General features: G+C 35.3%; 3 protein-coding genes across 4 annotated transcripts; all 3 read right to left on the reverse strand.

The window, feature by feature from the left end:
* Window positions 1-178: 178 nt before the first annotated feature.
* On the reverse strand, window positions 179-4,040 carry LOC147479017 (26S proteasome non-ATPase regulatory subunit 6 homolog). The gene is made up of 8 exons (XM_086581964.1): window positions 3,804-4,040; window positions 3,600-3,714; window positions 2,184-2,274; window positions 1,940-2,085; window positions 1,609-1,828; window positions 1,430-1,538; window positions 752-920; window positions 179-636 (listed from the first exon to the last, which is right to left on the reverse strand). The coding sequence occupies exons 1-8, from the start codon at window positions 3,937-3,939 to the stop codon at window positions 462-464; spliced, it is 1,161 nt and encodes a 386-aa protein (XP_086438090.1). The 5' UTR covers window positions 3,940-4,040; the 3' UTR covers window positions 179-461.
* A 786-nt stretch (window positions 4,041-4,826) lies between these two features.
* Window positions 4,827-12,456, reverse strand: PEX6 (peroxin 6). Its single transcript, XM_086582496.1, is given in 18 exon segments — window positions 4,827-5,161; window positions 5,307-5,403; window positions 5,538-5,618; window positions 6,028-6,172; window positions 6,250-6,371; window positions 6,467-6,505; window positions 6,599-6,709; window positions 6,804-6,926; window positions 7,020-7,106; window positions 7,262-7,333; window positions 7,551-7,826; window positions 8,665-8,856; window positions 9,345-9,510; window positions 9,597-9,738; window positions 10,771-11,014; window positions 11,098-11,366; window positions 11,369-11,732; window positions 12,025-12,456. Coding segments are annotated over 17 exon segments (2,811 nt in total). The 5' UTR covers window positions 12,313-12,456; the 3' UTR covers window positions 4,827-5,161; window positions 5,307-5,313.
* LOC147479019 (pentatricopeptide repeat-containing protein At5g48910-like) lies at window positions 12,365-15,692 on the reverse strand. 2 transcript variants are annotated; one of them, XM_086582497.1, is made up of 2 exons: window positions 13,518-15,240; window positions 12,365-12,561 (listed from the first exon to the last, which is right to left on the reverse strand). In XM_086582497.1, the coding sequence occupies exons 1-2, from the start codon at window positions 15,109-15,111 to the stop codon at window positions 12,365-12,367; spliced, it is 1,791 nt and encodes a 596-aa protein (XP_086438623.1). In that variant the 5' UTR covers window positions 15,112-15,240. The 2 variants fall into 2 exon arrangements, with proteins under 2 accessions (XP_086438623.1, XP_086438624.1); XM_086582498.1 differs by lacking the exon at window positions 12,365-12,561 and adding an exon at window positions 15,587-15,692 and having other exon boundaries at window positions 13,299-15,240.
* Between the last annotated feature and the right edge of the window lie 4,536 nt (window positions 15,693-20,228).

The following is a 20,228-nucleotide window of genomic DNA, read 5'->3' on the forward strand; positions in this document are numbered from 1 at the left end:
ATATAGCAGACCAGTACCCTTTTACTTTCACAGGACGATATTGATAGTTGAGAGCAGCATCGCTGAGGCACATTGTTATAAAGAAACCTCAATATCGCTGCTGAGGCACATTGTTACTCTTAGCCAAGGTTTAACAAATTCAATCGTGCAACTGTAAAGCTCCAAACTTACATGCACAGACACAAAAAGACCATAACTGAAAAGCTAAATCATCATCATCATCCTTACATTTATCTCATATGGAAATCGAAAGCTAAATGTGTTACAAGAAAAACATGAATGTTGACTTCCCATAGATGGGCAGATTAGTCGGTCTCCTTTAATGTTGCACAAGTATACTAAAAGCATAAATGTACTTCACGAGAATTGGTGAATAATAGACACAATTCGATCCGTCTAAACAAGCGAGTCAACAACTGGATACAGTTTTGATGAGCCCCTTATCATCCTGGAAACCTGATTCACAGATCAATCACTCGAGACAGCTTCTGTATTCGGTTCAACAGAAAGTCCCCTTGCTTAATAGTGGCCTGATAAAGAGCATTCTTTGCATCAGGCCTGTTGGTTTCCAGTACTCCTGCAACTTTATCTATCTTGCAATGAAGCTTCCCTGCAGCAATAAATCGTGACAGTTCCCTGAAACATAGAATGCAGAGTTTTGTTAATATAGCAACATTACAGCCAAAATAGTATAAATAGGGAGGTCGAAATTTCAAAAGAGTCACGGTCTTCATGCTGATGAGGTACTTACAAATCAATGAAGTCAACAGTTACTCCAAATGCAGTCGCCATTGCTTCCATGGTGACACTCTTATACGACTCTAGAAACTGAGAATAGACGACTGTGCGGACCTCCCTCATGTAATATCGGAAGTGTGGATGCAGATACCGGTCAAACTTAATTTGATCCGTCAAGCCAGCTGAGGATAGTCGAAGTCAAAACAGAAAATTAAATTTGGTACATAACACGCATAATTTTAAAAACCAAGTAAAATTTTTGACAACTCCTGACTATGCAGGAGTAACAACTACGACATTAGTATACCCAGATGCAACAGGCTGAACAATGATTCAAATAGTGAAAGAAACATGAAGACACCTGACAAATTATTGTCATGGTTATAGCAATGACATGACTAGTGTGGTCAGACAACCATGGCAAGCACTCAGTGATCATAAGAAGAAGAAAATAAGCTGACAACGAACTTATGACCAGATCTTATATTTGTTAACATTGACAGATGCAAAATAACCACTGGGGGTTTTGACTGCAGCCTAAGATATATAAACTGAAACACGTAAACCAAGGTGCTCCAATAAGGTTTAAAAGAAGCGCAGACCAAGTGGAGTTTCTAAAAAGAGATGCATTTTCCCAAATTTGAAACACCATATAATAACATAGAAAGATGAAATATAATGCACTTCTTACCAAAGGCTAAAAAGAAGGATTTGTACTGGCATCCATATAGAGAGTTCATAAACTCTGAGAGATGTGGGATCTTTCCAATCACTGTAAGAATCTCGGGGGCATCCACCACCTGTAATGTATTAATAGCAAATTAGCAAGTATTCATTAAGTATGATGTGCCCAGATCAAATGTTTAATACCTTTTGTTTAAGCAACACTCTATCCAGAGATATAATGCTCGTAAGGACAGTGTAGAAAATGAAGGTCTCGTACGGGAAGAGATCATAGGTTGTGAACGTTGAGATTGAATCAAGAAACAGATCCGCTGCTTTCTTAAAGTTTCTAGTAGACATGCAATACAACCCCTCATACACCTTCAACCGGTTCTTCCTCTCCCAATCACCTCCCTCCTCAAACAATCTGCCATCAAAATGTAGAGTATTAATTATCAAACTCCACAAATATGTATTGGACACAAGATGAATGCAAGAAAGTACTAATCTAAAAAACAATAACAAGGTATTATCTTACTTCTTAGCTTTGTCAATGCTTTTAGAGATGAGATCAAAATCCATGTAGAAAAAACCCAGTTGTAATGTGTAAAACACTAGGTCCATCTTTTGCCCCACTGCTACTGTTTTACCTTCTGTTACCTTGAGCTGTTCCAATGCTTTTTCCTAGGAATCAGGAGGGAAACGTCAGCAAGGTGACAAAAGATTTCTTAAGCACACAGAAAAGAACTTAATGGCACAAGAGCAAAAAAATGAATTTTTACCTTGTCACTGATTCGGATATAGTACAAGGATTTAGCTAAGTGAGCTTCGCGAACTTCACTTTCACCTAAGTTCTCTTCAGCATCGGCAATCCTGCATGGACAAACTCATGTAAGCTATCTATAGTGCATCCTGAAGGCTCAGCTTCAACCCAGTAGGCGAAACCAAACACATATACAATCACATAAAAGAAACCAAAGTATCCATACTAAAGAGTGGGTTCTATAAGCTAGACAACTTTCAGATAGATGTACTAGTCTCCATTAGTAACAACTTTTAGTTTAGATAAAAACAGGGTGCACGTGACGTTAATTAAGAATTCAAAAAGAGACGATTAAACTAGGATCAATCAGGATGAATACAGATATACCTAAAATACTAGTGCAAAGTAACGTCAAAACATAAATTTGTTACATCTATATTTCTATTCCATGATAATACACTAATTGACTTAGAGACGTAGTAATAACAAAGTTAGTCCACCAAAGTAGACGCATTCCCTGCAATAACGTGCTAGAAACGCCAAACACATGATCCTTATGCATCTAAATATCCATATCAACTACTTGTACCAGATGAACACTCTAAAACATTCCTATACAAAAAGATGAAGAGTAAAAGGCACAACAAAACAAAATAATATCTATAGCACAATTCTGCTACTTGTCAATGATTCCAATGTAAACACAAAGTTCCAAAATGCAATATCTTTCTACACTACCCAGAACTCCGATCAAAGTTTTAACCTAAAAATCAGCTCCCCAACTGTCTGCAGTATGCACTCTATCCTCGAAGTGTCTCCAAATATATGCATTTTAATAAGTTCATACCAAACTACTCAACTTTAAACCCGGGTAATATCATTAGATACTTTAGTTGGCCAGGTTAAAACCACAGTACCGTAGTGAGTGACTACCGAGGATGAATCTAAAAACAAATTTGAACTCTAAAGCCTATACTCTAATTCAAAAAAATTGTGGGGCAAAAAAGTTTAAAAACCCAAAATCCTACTGGATTTCAACATTGCATACTTTGGAAGGGAAACATATACTAGCATTACCCTCGAAGTAGTGAACACTAAATGAACAAACACAAGGCTACTAGATCCAAACTACCCAACTTTAAACTCGTGTACTCGTATTGAATACGTCCGTTGCCCAGTTTAAACACTGTACTACATAACATCGAAGTAGAATCTAAAACCAAACGTGAACTGTAAGCCCCCTATACTCTAAATCAACAAAAACTACCAAATACAATGTTGGGGCTATTCCCATTATCTAATTCATACATTACAAAACGAACTTAACTCATATGCACACAAAAAAAAGGCCCCATCTATGAAAAACTAGATCTAAAACAAAATATCAATAAAAGGAAACCAAAAAAAAAAAAAAAAACCACACACACCCTCTTACTTTTCATCCAGTTTCTTAAGTTCCTCCTCATTCTTCACCTTCATCGAAGCCAAAACACCTTCCTCCTTATCCAACACACCATCACCAATCAAGTGTTCATACAAAGGTGCCATATCTACAAAAAAAAGTACCATATATTAACTAAAGATTATATTTTTATTCATATTTAAGATAAAACAAACAAAGGGGCGTTTATATTATTACCATCTGATTTAACCATGGTTAAAACTTCTTCTTTGAGTTGGACTTTCTCAATGTCAGGGATATCTGGGTGTGTTAAAAGGAATAGCTTGTTTGCTAATACTAGATGGGGTTCTTGGTTTCCTTCTTGTCCTTCCATTGTTAATTTGGAGTGGTCTTTTTTTTTGGCTTTGAGAGAAAAGGAACGAAGTGTATACTGTTTTTTCTTCTTTTTTTTTTGCTTGTGAAGGAAGAAGGTTATGTGGGCTTTACTAGTTTGGGCTTGAGCCCATTTATAAAAGCCCTGCCTAAGTCCAACTAGTATACTGCTTCGCAGAGGGGGGAGGGAGAGAGAGAGATTGAGATTGCGTGGAGAGGGAAAGATGGGGCAGACATATCCCACTTCTGTCTAGAACGTTCGCTCCGCTCACTTAATTAAGACATGTTGGCGTGTTTGGTTTGACACGGGTGTAAAATCCCAATCACAGTTTGCACTGTTGAATATATGTACTAGTATAATTGCTAGTAGTGGGGGCGTGAGCGAAAAGGGATGAGGGAAGAGTGGAGAGGGACGAAGAGACGAAAAGAGATGAGGACAAACAAACCAACCTACTTCCCCTTCTAACATTCGCTCCAATTACTTGATTAAGACATCTCCCAAAACGTTCGCTCTGCTCACTTGATTAAGACATGCTGGCGTGTTTGGTTTGACACGGGTGTAAAATCCCAATCAATGGTTTACACTGTTGAATATATGTACTAGTATAAATGCTAGCAATGGAGAGTGAGCGGAGAGTGAAAGAGAGAGGAAAGATGAATTTGGGACGAAGAAGAAGAGAGACTGAGGAAAGAGGGAAGGTGGAGAGGGAAAGTGAGTTTGGGGCGAAAAATAAGAGAAGAAAGACTGAGAAGACAGTTACACAGAAACCAAACGAAACAACATTTTGGGCCACATACCCTCCTTGCCCATAACGTTACGTTCGCTCCGCTCACTTGATTACGATTCCACTTGCCAAACGGTGATTACATGATCTAATTTATCCGTAATTTTACAAGGAAAGTAAAATTTGATTTAAGACTTTATTGTTTGTTTATTGAACATTATTACAAAGGATATAAGTTAAAATTGTTTTAGTACTTCTACTGATCCAGATATCATTGACCAAGATAATCCAATTTAAATAAACGAGAGCTCCTCAAAATGGTTGATTCTCTTCAATAAGCCAACTGGTGATTGCACCAAAGACGCCCTGAAATTCCGAGTATAATTCCTTGCAGCGTGTAGCTGATTCAAAGTGCTATAAAATATGGATTATCATCTTAGTTCTTTATATAATGTGGACAAGTATACACCAGGCACCAGATTAACACATCCTCATCTCCTGAAAAAGGAAAAAGTAAATAAACGGATTAAAAGAAAATATAAAAAACAGTACTAGTGAGAGCTTGCTGAGGTTCTATATGGTTTTATAATAGACTATTAGACTGTCGTCCTTAGCAGTGAATGCATGGCAGATGTTCTGTTACCTAAAACTCACTTCGTAGTTCCTTCAAACTGATCTCGCAACTGTTCATACTTCTTGAGCTCAGCCACTGATAGAGACGGTGATAGTTCCTCTAAAACCTGTGGAAGTGTGGAGGTGATTCAAGTTGAGAATATGAGCAAACTGATACATGTATTTTGTTATAAAATACAATATATATTATATGTATCTCGATGAACTCTGATCCTTCACAATGAAAGCAGGAAGGCCTAACCTTTACAAAGTCATCGTATTCAACAATCACTGAATCAGGTTGATCATCCGTGCCATTCGAATCTGAATGCAGACTTGAAACCTAGGAAAAATAAATGCTTGTAAGCATTGGTTCTGACACTTTCATGATGTGATATTTATACCGTTAGAGAAGTTATTATTTGTTTTTGCTCGTCTGTTTTATGTGATGTAAGCACCTGGGTAACAACTTTAAATAAAATAAAAATAAAACTACTAAGCATGAACTATAATACATCCTTTACCAAAAAAAAAATGAACTATAATACATCTAGTTTATAGGTGTTGAATTTTGAAAATAAGGGTTTAGATGCTATTAATTCAAATTTTTCGCTAAAAATGATTTATTATATTCTATTAGACTTACTGGATCTTCTCCACCCCAGTGTACCTATCCACAAAAGACTGAGCATGAACTACTGACATAAGTTACAAACATTTATTGTGGGAACTATGGTTCCAGCCAAGCTCACCTTGCGTTTTGCTGCACAGAACCATGCATCTGCACATAGCGCATACATATCTGCACCAGTAAAATTCAATGGGCATTTTTTTGCGATTGAGTGCAGAGAGACATTTTCGTGAAGTTTAATCTTCCGAGTAAGGGCCTCCAAGACACTGCAGAAAGTGGATAAAGGCATACATCAGAGGAATGATGATTGGGGCAGGAAATTTAAATGAGAATAGAGACTAACCGTTCCCTATAAGATACATCAGAGTTTACTCCAACATAAAGAAGCTTATCAAATCGGCCAGGCCGTAAAAGTGCTGGATCAATAAGATCAGGTCTGTTGCTTGCCCCAATGATGAACAAATCCTGGCAAATCAAGTGGAGAGAAAGGGATTACAAGCATAATAAACTAGGGTACAAAAGGAAAGAAAGAGATGACAACGATACAAAAAATCATATACCTGTGTGGAATCATTCAGGCCATCAATTTCCGCAAGCATCTAGAAACAAGAAACACCCACCACAATTAAGACAAACGCTAGGCGTGGGCAGAAATTTGTGAGTAGAGCACCATAGTGAAAAAACATCATTACCTGGGAAACAACTCGATCCATAACACCCCCAGAATCACCAGATGCTCCTCTAGCAGGAGCAAGAGAGTCCAGCTCATCAAAAAAAATAACACAAGGACATGCTGATCTAGCCTGTAGAGGACAAACATAAAATCACAAAGTTATGGTCACTATGTTGTGAATCTACACCACGTCACTTCCCCTAGTCTGGGAAGTGAATTCATACCTTCTGAAATATGTCTCTGACATTTTTTTCTGATTCTCCAATGTACATATTAATCAACTCAGGCCCTTTTACACTCAGAAAATTCAAGGAACACTCTGTTGCAACTGCCTTTGCTAATAAAGTCTGAAAATTAGAAAACATAGTTAATAATCTAATAAGTTAAAAGGTTCCTACTTAAAGTTACAAATAAGAAAATGCTTGTTTACACGAAAATACCTTCCCGGTGCCAGGAGGGCCATAGAGAAGCACACCCGAACGCTTACGCAGTCCAGATGAGAATAAATCCTTGTGCAGTAGAGGTAACTGTAGAAACAAAATAAACAGATCTCACTTTGAACCAAGAAGAATAATAACTGGCGAACAAGACAAATTGTTGTTTTCTTTATCTGGTCTTTAGCAATACACATACATATACTCGCTGCAACTATGGAAGAAGAATACATGCACAAGATCTGTACCTGAACAGTATCCATTATTGCTTTCTTCACATCCTCAAGTCCACCAACATCTTCCCATTTGACATCAGGCACCTAGACGGTAATCCAAATTCAAGCAATCATTGACACGATAACAAAATTTATCACATGGAAACCAATAAATATCTACAAATAACTAAATTTCTAGAAATGCTATAATCTGATCTCAAATAGATCAAGTGCATTAGACAGCAACATCTAACACTCTTAGACCAATAAAGAGATCATTTGGCAATGAAGTTCCATTTTTGTGCGGATCAACTAATATTACCTTAGGAGTACCCAAAGCAGATGCATTTCTTTTCTTGGATCTTTCCAAAGCTCTGGTGATGTCTTCTTTACCAACATAGTGCAGTGCAGGTTTGAATGTGGCAGCATTATCATGGACAGACTTGGACGAATTGTTCTTATCAAAGTCCCTGGAATCATCAGCTTGGAGTTTTGACAACAGATTTGCACCAGCATCAGCAACCAATGCACGTACATCTCTAGGCATAAAACCAGAAGTTTGACCAACTATGTCCTTCACAAGGTCCACCTTCTCAATCTGCACAAAACAAGTATTTGAAAATTTAAGTCAAAACCATGGAATACAAGAGAGACACGTGCTAATATTTACAGAAAACACATTTACAACGAAAAAAGCGGACATACACATCAACTGCAACGTATTCTAAGCATATTTAACATGTACACTACTCCAAAAATAAACATTTATTAATCATCATTGAGTTCCACCTGTACTAATCAGCGGCAAAGGACGAAACACGAACGCTATGGATGTCAAAAGTTCATGTACAATTCAGTTTTACAGAATATATAAACGATGAAATCAGTCAAACAGGAAAAAGTGCACAAAAACAAATGATGAATATATTTACATCATTTCTAAGGATGAAAGCAAATTACTCTCCTCTTTCTTTCTCATGATCTGTAAGCCAACAATCGAATTAGATTTTTGTTTGAGTGTTAGAAGGAAAGTGATTAATGTAATTACAGATAATGGGTCCATAGGCAGCCTATGATGTCGCTCGCTTTAAAAGTTTACAGACAGATCCAAGTAACACAGGAATTTATTCTCATTTCAATTTTATAAAATCCATTTATTAACATGGAAATGAATAAAACCATTCAATCTCCTCAGAGCACAATGTACAAGGAAATAAAATGTATGTGAACTTAATAAAGCACAGCACGTCCTAAATCTTATAATTCCCATCAAACCTAACTAAATCAGATCAATATCACCTACCACTGCACCTACAAAATGGCTTAAAAAATAAGCCAAGCTAGCTAGCTAGATTATTATCAATATCCAGCAAGGACTGCATTAACAGGCTTTTCATACCATACCACTATAAAAAAACTCAACAAAATTCACTCACATCACTTGAGACTCCAGGTGCAGTCTGCAGTAACTGTGAAAGCATATCAGCTCTCTGGTCTTCACTTAACGAACGCATGCTTATCTCATGACTGAAGCAGCGTCTAATAGGAGCTGGAAGACCTTCCGAACTGTCAGCAACTGCAACTAACAGTACCCTATGTCCAAGTATCCTCAAAGCATCCTTCATATGCTGATTTGGCAAGATAAGATTAAAACATCAGATTCTTGACAATAATAATCATGATCAGCCAGTAATCTTATTTTTATGAAGTTTGTCAAGAACCATAATAGATCTGTTAAAGTACAATATTCATCAAGAGAAGTGTAAGAGATAGTACTGTGTATTTATGAAAGATACAAGAAGGCCATTTCTTGTCAGACGCCAATTCTCTTGATATTATAAACCTATGTTACAAGGACAAGCCATATTCTAAAAATAATCCGTGTCGGCTACGTGTGCACGTATGTGTCAGACACGACACGCTCATATACCTCAATTTTTGGTATTTCGCCATGTCGGACACTTTGTATCCGTGTCGGATAGGGACACAATCCCTGTCAATGTAACTTAAGTGTAAGTGCTTAACCACTATAGGACATTTTTGTGGACGGGACAATAACAAAGTTATACAAGTTTTTAACAGATGCCTATAGGAAGTAGAGAAGTAGAGCCACCACCTGTCCTCCAGAGCAAGATACTTGATCATCAAAAGCAGGCTGAGTCAACTCCCTGATAACAGATGCAACTTCTGTGGTAAGACCAACTTGATCAGATGATCCCTCATGAGAAGAAACTTTCCTGAAAACCTCAAAATGGCGGAGAAGAAGTATTGTTGGAGAGTAGCTGAAAAATGTCATGTATTAGTTACAACATCAGGAACCAGAAACAAGCCATGTCAGTCATAAACAAAGCTCACTTGCTTCAAATACCTCTCAGCTGCTTTGAAAGCATGTGCTAGCGCCACAGAAACCTTTTTCTCAGAGGATCCCATTATATCATAACAGCTATACTCAACTACGTGCAGACCCAAGCGGCGAGCAACATATCTTACAACTGTCCTTTTCCCACACCCTATAAGAGAACGAAAAATCAGAACTGCCCAGTGCAATTATTTTCCAAGTAATGCAAACATATCTTCTTCTATATATGGTAAACGAATCAAGTAAAAGGCGGTACCCACACAGATGACCCACAGACACACCAATCAACAAACCAATAGCAAAAAATAACAGATCAAGTATTTTTTTTTTTTATCGGTATAGGGTGTATATCTATATATAACTATAATATCAAAAATGTAGGATGAGATATCCCACAGAAATAAAAGAATGGGAAACTAGAAAATAAGAAAAATAGAATGACAAAGCTGCAACTTAGAACAAGACTGCTACCAACAAGATACTGCAAGTATAAAAATTACAAGTTTTTTTATAGTGCAACCTTTCAAAGGCTGTATAGCACTATGGAACTAATATAACAATTCCTACCACTTTTGATCAATTTCAATGGAACTAATGTGCTAGTTTTAACAAATTTACAAAAAATTCTGCAATTGTTCTTAATCCTTAAGTGTTACACAAACTATGAAGTTGGTTCTACCAAAATTCGCTAAAATGCCCATCAAACATGCACAAGCATACTAGAGATTTTCAAGTTCCAATTTACATAACCTAGTCCCTAATGAAAAAGTAATAAAATAAAATGTCTCTGTGAATTCTAATTGTATGGCCGCTATTCTGGTGAAAACTAGAGAATCCACTTGAAGTATTGTGGGTCTAACAACCAAAAGCTTCCACAAACAAACCACCAAAAAATAAAATGTTAGACAAAAGGAAACAAATAATACTACCCCAGAAAGAATCTTTCATCAAAAGACTTTAAGATAGAATTTCACGCTTTCAAAATTTGAAATATTGCAAATTTTTATCCCCTCAACATCTCACTTGTTTCTAGATTTAACAAGATCATAAAATCACCTTACAAGAAAATCGCAACTCTGAATTTTGTAATTATAATTATAAGAAAGCATAGAATCACCTTGTTACCCCCCAAGAAAATAAATAAATAGATAAATAAAATAAAATTATAGCAGTAAGTAATAACCTGCCAAACCATATAAGAGAACTGCAACTCTGAATTTTGAAGAAAGTGATGAAGGACATAGAGGTGGAGCCAGTATAGACGCCAAAATCTTCACTGTGTCCCCTTGCAAAGGTACAACCTTTTCATCTTCACCAATCAATAGATTGGGGGGAACAGCAGAACACACACTTCCTCCAAGCACAAGTGCAGTTTTGTTGCAGTTTATACGAAGAACAGGTTCATCTACTGGTTCCATATCCATCACCTAGGAACAAAGTAATCCTAAACCTGTCACTTTATCTGGTTTCCTCAAGGATCCAATGTCAATAAATTGGCAAAGAAACTCACCTTGAAGTAGACTACACTGCCCACGTTATCATCACTCTTTGTCTGACTACAGGAAATGCACAATTGCGAACTGCAATTCCAATTTATGTGGATGTAGAAAATGTCGCCTCTAGCTAGATATCTGTCAACTTTGAAGTAATTGTTCAGAGCCAAATCAATCAATGCTTGACGATCTTCAGCTTCGACAAGGGAACCTACCTTAAAAGATTCAATGGTACCACATTCTGGTATTTTTACAAAAGAAGCCCTTAAGTGTGATGCAAACCTCGCAAATAAGCCCACGGTTTTAGCTCTAATTCAACAATCGGGGCCTTGGTTCCTTTGTCATCCGTGTCTGTTTTAATTCCAAACAAAGACATCAAAGTCTCCTGTCCTTCATGAACAAGAGATTTCAAGCACGACGTATGCAAGTCAAGGTTGAATGCTAATATTGGAGAGAGAAAAGCGGCTTCATCGAAAGGAAGGTGATGGACAGAAGGGAATGTGTGAGAAGGAAAAACAATCATTTCACGTCGAGAATGGGGAGAAAGAAAATCCATCTCAGAAGAGCATTCTTGGAAAACCATGTCTGGTTTATCTAATACAACAATCCGAGCCACCCTCTGTAACATTGTACCAATACTCCTGACAAGCACCTTACAAAAGAAATATATAAAACAAATTAGACATTCCTCACATGCAAAAATTCTACAACAATAGAACAACACTGAAAAATATCACCATCATTTGACAAATGCAGAATAACTGGAAATATTTTAATTCTTAACAAATCATACATAAAAAGAAAAACCTCGACTGTGGCAAAAGTTGTGTGTATAACTCAACACTCCTAGTTTAACAAATCTAATTAGATAGAAACACCAAAAAGACGTTCAAATAATGAAATTAAATTCAAACTTATTTGGAAGAAAGAAGAAGAAAATTTACCAGTGAACCAGATGTGATGGATAATCTTTTCAAAACCGACAATGAAACACCAACCAAAGTAGCATCATCGTAAAAAGCTTCTTCTGGGTTTTGAGCATCACTCGTAGTCTTTGAACACCGAAGAATCCCTGCTGGTAACTGCAAAGATAGTGACTCATTGGTCTTCTTGTTCAGACGAAACTCTTCAGCTTCAGCAATGTCATTCTTAGTTCTTGATGTCGAATTCAATACAGAATCAAGAAGATTTCTGGTGGAATCAAGTATCAAAGATTTTCTTCTCTCCACCATTGAAGTTGAGTTTTACAAATTTTGGAAGCAAAATTGAATATTTAAAATTGGGTTAGGAGAGGTTTAACTTCTGATAAACCTTAGAGCATGAAAAGCTTGGGGATAACAAAATGGTGTTATCTACGCAATCTCTGCAGTTGTGCAGCTCTGCAAGCATACTCTGCATCCCCCTTTGGTTGCAACCGCCAAAGAATATACAAACCAGACCTTCAACTTGAAGAGGAATTAGCAAAGGTTCAGACTCCAGACCTGTAAATACATTGTAAGCATGAAATTGTAGTTGATCTCAAACAAAGAGTTGACAAATGAGATCTATGAAAAGTTGAAAACCCTACTATCATTGAAACGAATGAAACTTCTTGTTTCATATGAAACAAAATTTTAATTTATTTATAAAGGGGTCCCCTCAAATCTAACATCAAATTCTCCTCACACAGCCAAGCACAAATATTAAACTAACCAATGAATCATCAAGCAATGTGCCATAAACTATCTTCAGTAGACGTATAAAAACTAATAAAAGTTATACCAAATCCTCAACCAAGCTCCCAATTATGTAAAACTGTTACAATTGATCTTCCAAAATTTAATGGAAAAACATTTCGTGATTTTTTTTAAAATTTAAAAATTAAAAATTAAAAAACATGAAACAGGTTGTACCCAATATATACCTCCTATGCAACAGGTTTAGACCTTCACATGAACTTGAATACCAAAAATTGCAAGATCCCATTACTGAGCTGCACCACTTCTCACTTCTCTCTGCCCCGAGTACAATCTATGAGCTCTTTATAGTCCCTTTCTAATCTTAGCAGTACATAGTAATACTCTTAACTTTAAATGTTAATGCATAGAATATAATGACGGCAAGTTCTTTTTCACTCCAAATTGGGAAAAAGAGCATTTAGTTACATATCACTCTCAGTATTTGACAGTACAAAGCTGTTTAGGCACATCTTGTCTAAGAAGTGCAGATGAGAATATTGTTCAACATAAAAAATACCAAAATAGAATTCTTACTACTCAAATTGAACCAATTATAATTTACGTTTATTGCATGATACAAAGCCAGACAGACTCTCTAACAAATGAGAAAAGACTATTGTCATTCATGTACCATTGCATCGTCTTATTTTCAAAAGGAAATTGTTGAATAAGATTAGATTAACAATAAAAAAATCCATATGTTACACAAAGTCAAAAACCTTCCGAGTTCACCAGCTTGAGCAAAGAATGAAGAACCTCACACATTTCTCTTGCTTCTGGGTGAGAAAGATCACCAGCACCAAATTCATCTACCATGCCATCTACCTCTACCAAACTACAGCCAGGTTTTTTCTTCATTCCCATCTCCCTGATTGATCGCCTGGCTTGATTGGCTTCCATTTCCCAACCGGATTCTTTATACATGTTGTACAAATTAATGTAAGTGCCACAATCAGCTACTCCTAAATCAGCAAGCTTTCTCCAAACTCTGTTGCCTACTTTGACATTTCCATAAGTTCGACAAGCACCTAGTAAAGCCCCCCAAACATTAGCATCACCTTTTCCAACCCCTCCAATCCTCTCCTCTATAAACTTCTCAGCTTCCTCTAACCTACCTGCTCGAGCCAAAAGATCAACCACACAGGCATAATGCTCAAGCCTAGGCTCGAGCTTGTAGAGGGTACCCATTTTATCAAATAGATTAAGACCTTCATCAACTAACCCGGCATGTGTGCAAGCAGTGAGAATAGCAATGAAGGTGGTATCATTGGGTTGTGCCCCATGCATAGGCATCCTATTGAAGAGCTCGAGTGATTTCCCAATATCACTGTTCATTGCAACACCCGAAATTATAGCATTCCATGCCCCAACATCCTTGTTCTTTATATGCTCAAAAACTGACAATGCTGCGTCTATGCAACCACATTTTGCATACATGTCAGTTATTGCAGTAGACAATATTGTGTTGGAGTCAAGATTGTGATGTTTCACATAGGAATGGACCCAGAACCCTTGTGCAAGTGCACCAAGATTTGCACAAGCAGTAAGCACGCTCACAAGAACCGAATCATTAGGTATGGTGCCAACCTCTTGCATCTCCCTAAATAGAGAGAGCACCTCTTTAAACTCACTAACCCTTGAGTACGCTGCCATCATTGCACTCCAGGATATTACATTCCTTTCAGACATCTCATCAAATAACACTCTGGCTTCTTTGACGTCCCCAACCTTCCCATAACCATCAATCATGGCTGTCCACAAAACCACATCCTTTTTAAGGATTCTATCAAACAGGCTCCTCGCAGTTCCCATATCACCAACAGAAGAGTAAAATTCAATAAGCGCAGTAACGACAAAAAGATCATCCGGAAATCCAAATTCAACGACATGGGCATGAACCAAACGTCCATATAACTTAGAATAAGGTAGGACCATATCCATACAAGCTTTGATTAATGGCGGGAAAGTGTAGTTATTGGCAGTTAGACCATAATTTAACATGTCTAGGTAACAACATACAGCGGTAACTGGTGAATGTGTTTGAAAAAACCCTCTGATCATGGTATTGTACATGAAAGTATTACGATGTATAATATTATTGAAAATCGAGCGAGCATGGACAAAGAGATGGGCATTGCCTGGGATTGTGGTGATGGATAATAAGTGGGCAATCGAAAGCGGTGGATAGTGGGATTTGAGAAAGTATGCATGTATTTCTTTGAATTGCTTTAGACTTTTGCATTTCTTTAAGACAAGAAGAAGACCATTATGTGGGTTATTGTTCTTCAGTGGCCTAACAGTATTTTGAAACATTAGGTAGTTATCATTGAAGTCATTTGTTTCGTTTCAGGATGTTGGTATGAAAGCTTGTTCGCTGAGTATACAAAGGGGGAGTGGGTAAATCTAGTGTTACTAGTATCCCGCGCGAGCAAAGATTCATACCTGTAAATACATTCCAATTATTAAACACAAACTTTAAAATGTGATCAAAGCCTAATCCTCAAATAAACAAAATAGAATAACCCTCAATCCAATCCCAAACTAGCCCCAACACAATAAAACACTAACTACAACAGTGTCCAGTAAACATGATAGCAAAACACACAAAATAGGCTACCAATCAACTCTTCAAGTTAAAGTGATTCTACAAGCTCTATTCTATTTAAGTCTTCTAACTACACGCGAAAACTCGTAACACAGACACAAATAATGAGTCGGAAAACAAGCACAAACATGTAAAGACTATAACTTTAACTCTAAAATCAACTTATAAACAAAAACAACATACCTTTAAGGGGTCAATGAAACCGTTTACTAGCTAATGTAGGAGATGGCTTTTTGAGGAAGGGGATTTATAAGAAGTAGTAGTGTGTCACTCTTTCGCACTTCTTCTACACGTGCAGGTGCGAAAATTACTATTGTGGTTAGATATATCTTGTGGATAATTGCGTGGCCTCAAAACTCAAAACTTACAAATTGAGATGGATACGTGTCTCTCACTCTCTCCTCTTTTATTTCTATAAAGATTTAAAAAAATTACAAAAAAAAAAAATGGAAGATACAAAAAAAATCACAAAATGAATTTTTTTTTGCAAATTTGATTTAATATTTAACTAAGATATTAAATATCAACACATGTTTAAATTATTTGGAAATTAAACATAATTTTCGAAACAACTAAAAATTCAAAAATTAAATACAATAATTAAAAATGCAGTTTTTAATACTTTTAATTATTCACTGCAGTTTTATATGTGTACAATAATTAAAAATTAAATACAATAATTAAAAATGCAGTTTTTTTTTAGGAAGGGGATTTGTAAGAAGTAGTAGTGTTACTCTTTGTATTGAGCAAAGACACATTCAAAGAAAATTGTCTTCTAAAACCTTTGCAAAATAATTCCACCACTCTATGTTTTTTCAACTTTTACCCGGTTTATCTACTCCAGTCTGAGTGTCGTGGTATTTTATGTTTAAAATTTCCAAGTTACCTCGGTTAATATATTTCTTTTAGTTTAAAGCTTCCATCTACAAAACCGGCTTGAGATATATCGGATATCTTTTTCAAGCTTTTTTTTGTGAGTAGTATGTTTCGATCGCTTCTTTGGATGCCATAGATCCCAAAATTTATCTAAAATATATCTCAAGCGATATATCTCACCGATATATCTCCATTTATCTACCTACGATGTATCACTGGATATATCGGATATTTAAAATTCAATATTAACAATTGGTCAAAAATATAACATTCGTGTTATCCAAATTTGAAAAAAAAAATGTTTCAAAAATGCAACCGATATATATCGATTATCCATTAATTTTCATATTTGAAATATCGATTATATCGGCGAAAACAAACACACACCTTGAACTTACAATAAACTTTTTCATATTTATCGGAAAAACAAAGTTCGATATATCTCGAAAAAAAATTCACTAATGTTGAAATTAAGTTCAATATTCAAAATAAGTATAACAATAATTCACATGGATATATATCGGAAAAATCGAAAAAATTTTAAGCTCAATATATTTTTACCAATTTTAAAATTTCAACAAACTAAAAATGAGATATATCGGTGAGATATCGGATATCTTTTACAAGCTAATATTTTTTAGGAAGCCCTTTGGTCTACTGTACATGCAAGCACAGTCTGTTTTCATAATACTAATTGTGGACAATTACTACAAGAAATATCTTGTGGTTAATTGGTTTGGCCCAGTGTGGCCCTCAAAACTCAAAACTTACAAATTGAGATGGATCATGTATTCATGTGTGGATCGGGTCCATAAGACAGGTGCGGCTGGGATTATGGGAATTACGGTTCGAGGACAAAAAACACAAAAAGACATTTGTACCCCTCTTAAGTGTTTTAATTTAAAACAAACTAAAAAACATGTGTAGCCAATCAAACACATGTCTCTAACTCTCTCCTCTCTTATTTCTAGAAAGATTTAAAAAATTTACACAAAAAAATGGATAATACTAAAAAAAAATGCAAATTTGATTTAATATTTAATTAAGATATTAAATATCTGCACATATTTAAATTTTTTGGAAATTAAACATAATTTTCGAAACAACTAAAATTTCAAAAATTAAATACAATAATTTAAAATGCAGTTTTATATGTGTATATACATACATAATAGTGTTTGCATATATGTGTATATACATGTATAATAGTGTTTGCATGTATGTTGTACACATGCATAATGATGTGTGCATGTGTAGTATACACATGCATAATAGTATTTGCGCAAGTGTGTTATCCACATGCATCATGATGTTTGTATACATGTCTATGCATGCGTGCTTATACATTGCATGTGTATGTCTGGTATACACATGCAGTCAGGGGCGGCTTAAGGCAATTGGGGGGCCCTAAACAAAATTTGAATATGGGGCCTTATAGTATTAATATATACTAATAAAATTGTTATTTTTATGGATTTGTTTGAATTATTTCATATGAATGCAAGCCTCAATTTATTTAATAAAGAATTTAGAATATAACAATTATTATAAAATTTGATCCCAACTTTTTATTTTTTTTCCTTTATTGAATAATAGTCATCTCATAAATTTGAAACTTCAATAGATTTATTTAACAAATAAATATATATATATATATATATATATATATATATATATAAATAAAACAATATATATATATAATTATGGATTATAGTGAAAAACCAAAAAAGACGAAAGAAGAATAGAGGTAAGATTGAAGTGTTGGCTTCAATGCCCCATATTTGATTATTTGTTATATAGTGATGAAGAATTTTAATAAATTATAGAGATATATATGTATTTTTTTTTTTGAGAAGGCGAAAATGCAGGGAAATGAAATCGTTTAGTGTGATTTTCTGGTTTCCAAATTTATAATGTAAAAACGTTTATCTAACGGATTAAAATAAATGAAAAATAATAATAATAAGGTTTTTTTTTGCTAATAAAGCAATAGGGGGGGGGGGGGGGCTGTGACCTAAAATATATTGAGGGCCCCTTGGGCTGCGGGATCCTAAGTGGCTACTTATTATGTTATGGGGTAGAGCCGGCCTGCATGCAATGCATGTGTGTTATACACATGTTTAGTGGTATTTACATGTTTATTGTATACATGCATAATAATATGTACGTGCATGTGTATTGTACACATGCATAGTGGTGTGTATATATATATGTATCAGACTACTAATCCCAAGTCCCAACTTAAAAATATCATTGACGATAACAATATTAAAATCGATATAAATCACACGATTTATTAATATAATATTTGAGGATTTGAAGTTCAATTGCTTATCAAAATCAACCCAATTATTTTTCAATTAACAATAACCTATAATTGAAAAATGAAAAATATATTGCAAAGAGCAGGGCCCGCTCTGAGTTTGTGGGGGCCTAGGCGAGCTCTTAGATTAGGCCCTTATAAAACCCTAAGAAACAAGTGAAAAATCATTTGCAAATTTGTTGATAATAATAAAAAAATGTTTAAGGCTCTAACAATATCAAAATGATAGTAGTCTAATGGTGATGACTTCCAATTTTCACAAGTATATCCCGTATTCAACGAGAGAATAAATTGTTTTCTCATATCTTAAATCACTAATCATAATACACAAATCAACTAGTTTAAAGATAGAAACAACTAGATCTAAAAAAAAATTATAAGTTTACAGTTATAGTGTTTTTTTGCCAGGTAGAAAAAAAGGTGGATAGTTTCTCACATCTTAAATCACTAATCACAACACATAAATCAACTAGCTCAAAGATGGAAACAACTATATCTCAAAAATATTACAAGTTTCTAGCTAGTTAGAGATTTTATTTTCATTTCTTTTTGCTAATTGGAGAACAATGTCATAATTGGTATTAAACAAAACAGGGAGTGACTCTCCAAGACTCTCAAATTGGGTTGACCGAATTTTTTTTGTGTGTATTTGGGAGGGTGACCCTAATTTCCCATTTAGTGGGGGGAAATCCTAATTGGCTTGGTAGGAGGGTAACACTAACTTCACCTTTTATTTTTTCTTTTGTATATGTTGTTTGAATCGCATAATATATAATGTTTGTCTCTAGACATTAGACACTGATTATATATTGCCATAAATTTGTCAATGTCATGCTTCCTTTAGGGTGTGACCAATGTGATGAAGTCGTCAATAGTGCTCTTCATTTGCTTATGGTTTTTTGAACCCTGATGTTCATTGGTTAATGTTTGGTTATTTCAATGTTAAAGCTTATGCTTCACCATTCTTGGATTCTTCATCACACCATGTTTGCATACACACCATCTATGATACATCGCACCATGTTTGTATACCAATAAACTTATGACAAAGTTATATGCATACAAATTTATAAAGATAGAAGAATCCAAGAATCTGATTATACTTTTCGGAGAATTTTATGAAAAAGAGGAACCTATATTTTGCTTTCCTATAGACCACTATCAACATTATTATGATATGAAAGAGTTCAATTTTATTGTGCTTATGAAAAGATCAATTTGATTTTGTTGGGTATGTTAGTCCGTAAAGTTTTGGTTGATCTGAATTGTCCTTTCTGTAAGTACCTTAATAGTGTATAACCTTTGTTGATATTTTCCAGTTTACTTCTTGTTGATCAGAAAAAATTGAATTGTTTTAGAGAACTTTTCAGCTTCCAGTGTGATGTTAGTGCTCCCTTCTGGCTATTGTTAACTTTCATTCTTCCAAGACACACCTGTGATGTTAGTGCTCTCTTCTACTATTGTTAATTTTCATTCTTCCAAGACACACCTGGTCTCACTTGGCGAGAATTTGTGAATGAAAACTGCTTCAAATTGTTCCCCTCTTCAAATTAAAGACTGATGCTCTTTTAATTGGCTATTATGATTTTTTGTATTTATCATATCATTGATTAATTACCTAATGAA

The sequence above is a fragment of the Coptis chinensis genome, chromosome 9 (genome assembly GCF_015680905.1).
Source record: "Coptis chinensis isolate HL-2020 chromosome 9, ASM1568090v1, whole genome shotgun sequence".
Taxonomy (NCBI): Eukaryota; Viridiplantae; Streptophyta; class Magnoliopsida; order Ranunculales; family Ranunculaceae; genus Coptis; species Coptis chinensis.

What these genes read in the sequence shown, in the direction of transcription:
- LOC147479019 (XM_086582497.1), bottom strand. Translation starts at nt 15,111, where the DNA reads ATGTTTCAAAATACTGTTAGGCCACTGAAGAACAATAACCCACATAAT. An exon ending in CAAGCTGGTGAACTCGGAAG is followed by an intron (nt 12,562 to 13,517) that starts GTTTTTGACTTT and finishes ATGTATTTACAG; the next exon opens with GTCTGGAGTCTGAACCTTTG.
- LOC147479017 (XM_086581964.1), bottom strand. Translation starts at nt 3,939, where the DNA reads ATGGAAGGACAAGAAGGAAACCAAGAACCCCATCTAGTATTAGCAAAC. An exon ending in CTTAAGAAACTGGATGAAAA is followed by an intron (nt 2,275 to 3,599) that starts GTAAGAGGGTGT and finishes TTGTCCATGCAG; the next exon opens with GATTGCCGATGCTGAAGAGA. An exon ending in ATATCCGAATCAGTGACAAG is followed by an intron (nt 2,086 to 2,183) that starts GTAAAAATTCAT and finishes CCTGATTCCTAG; the next exon opens with GAAAAAGCATTGGAACAGCT.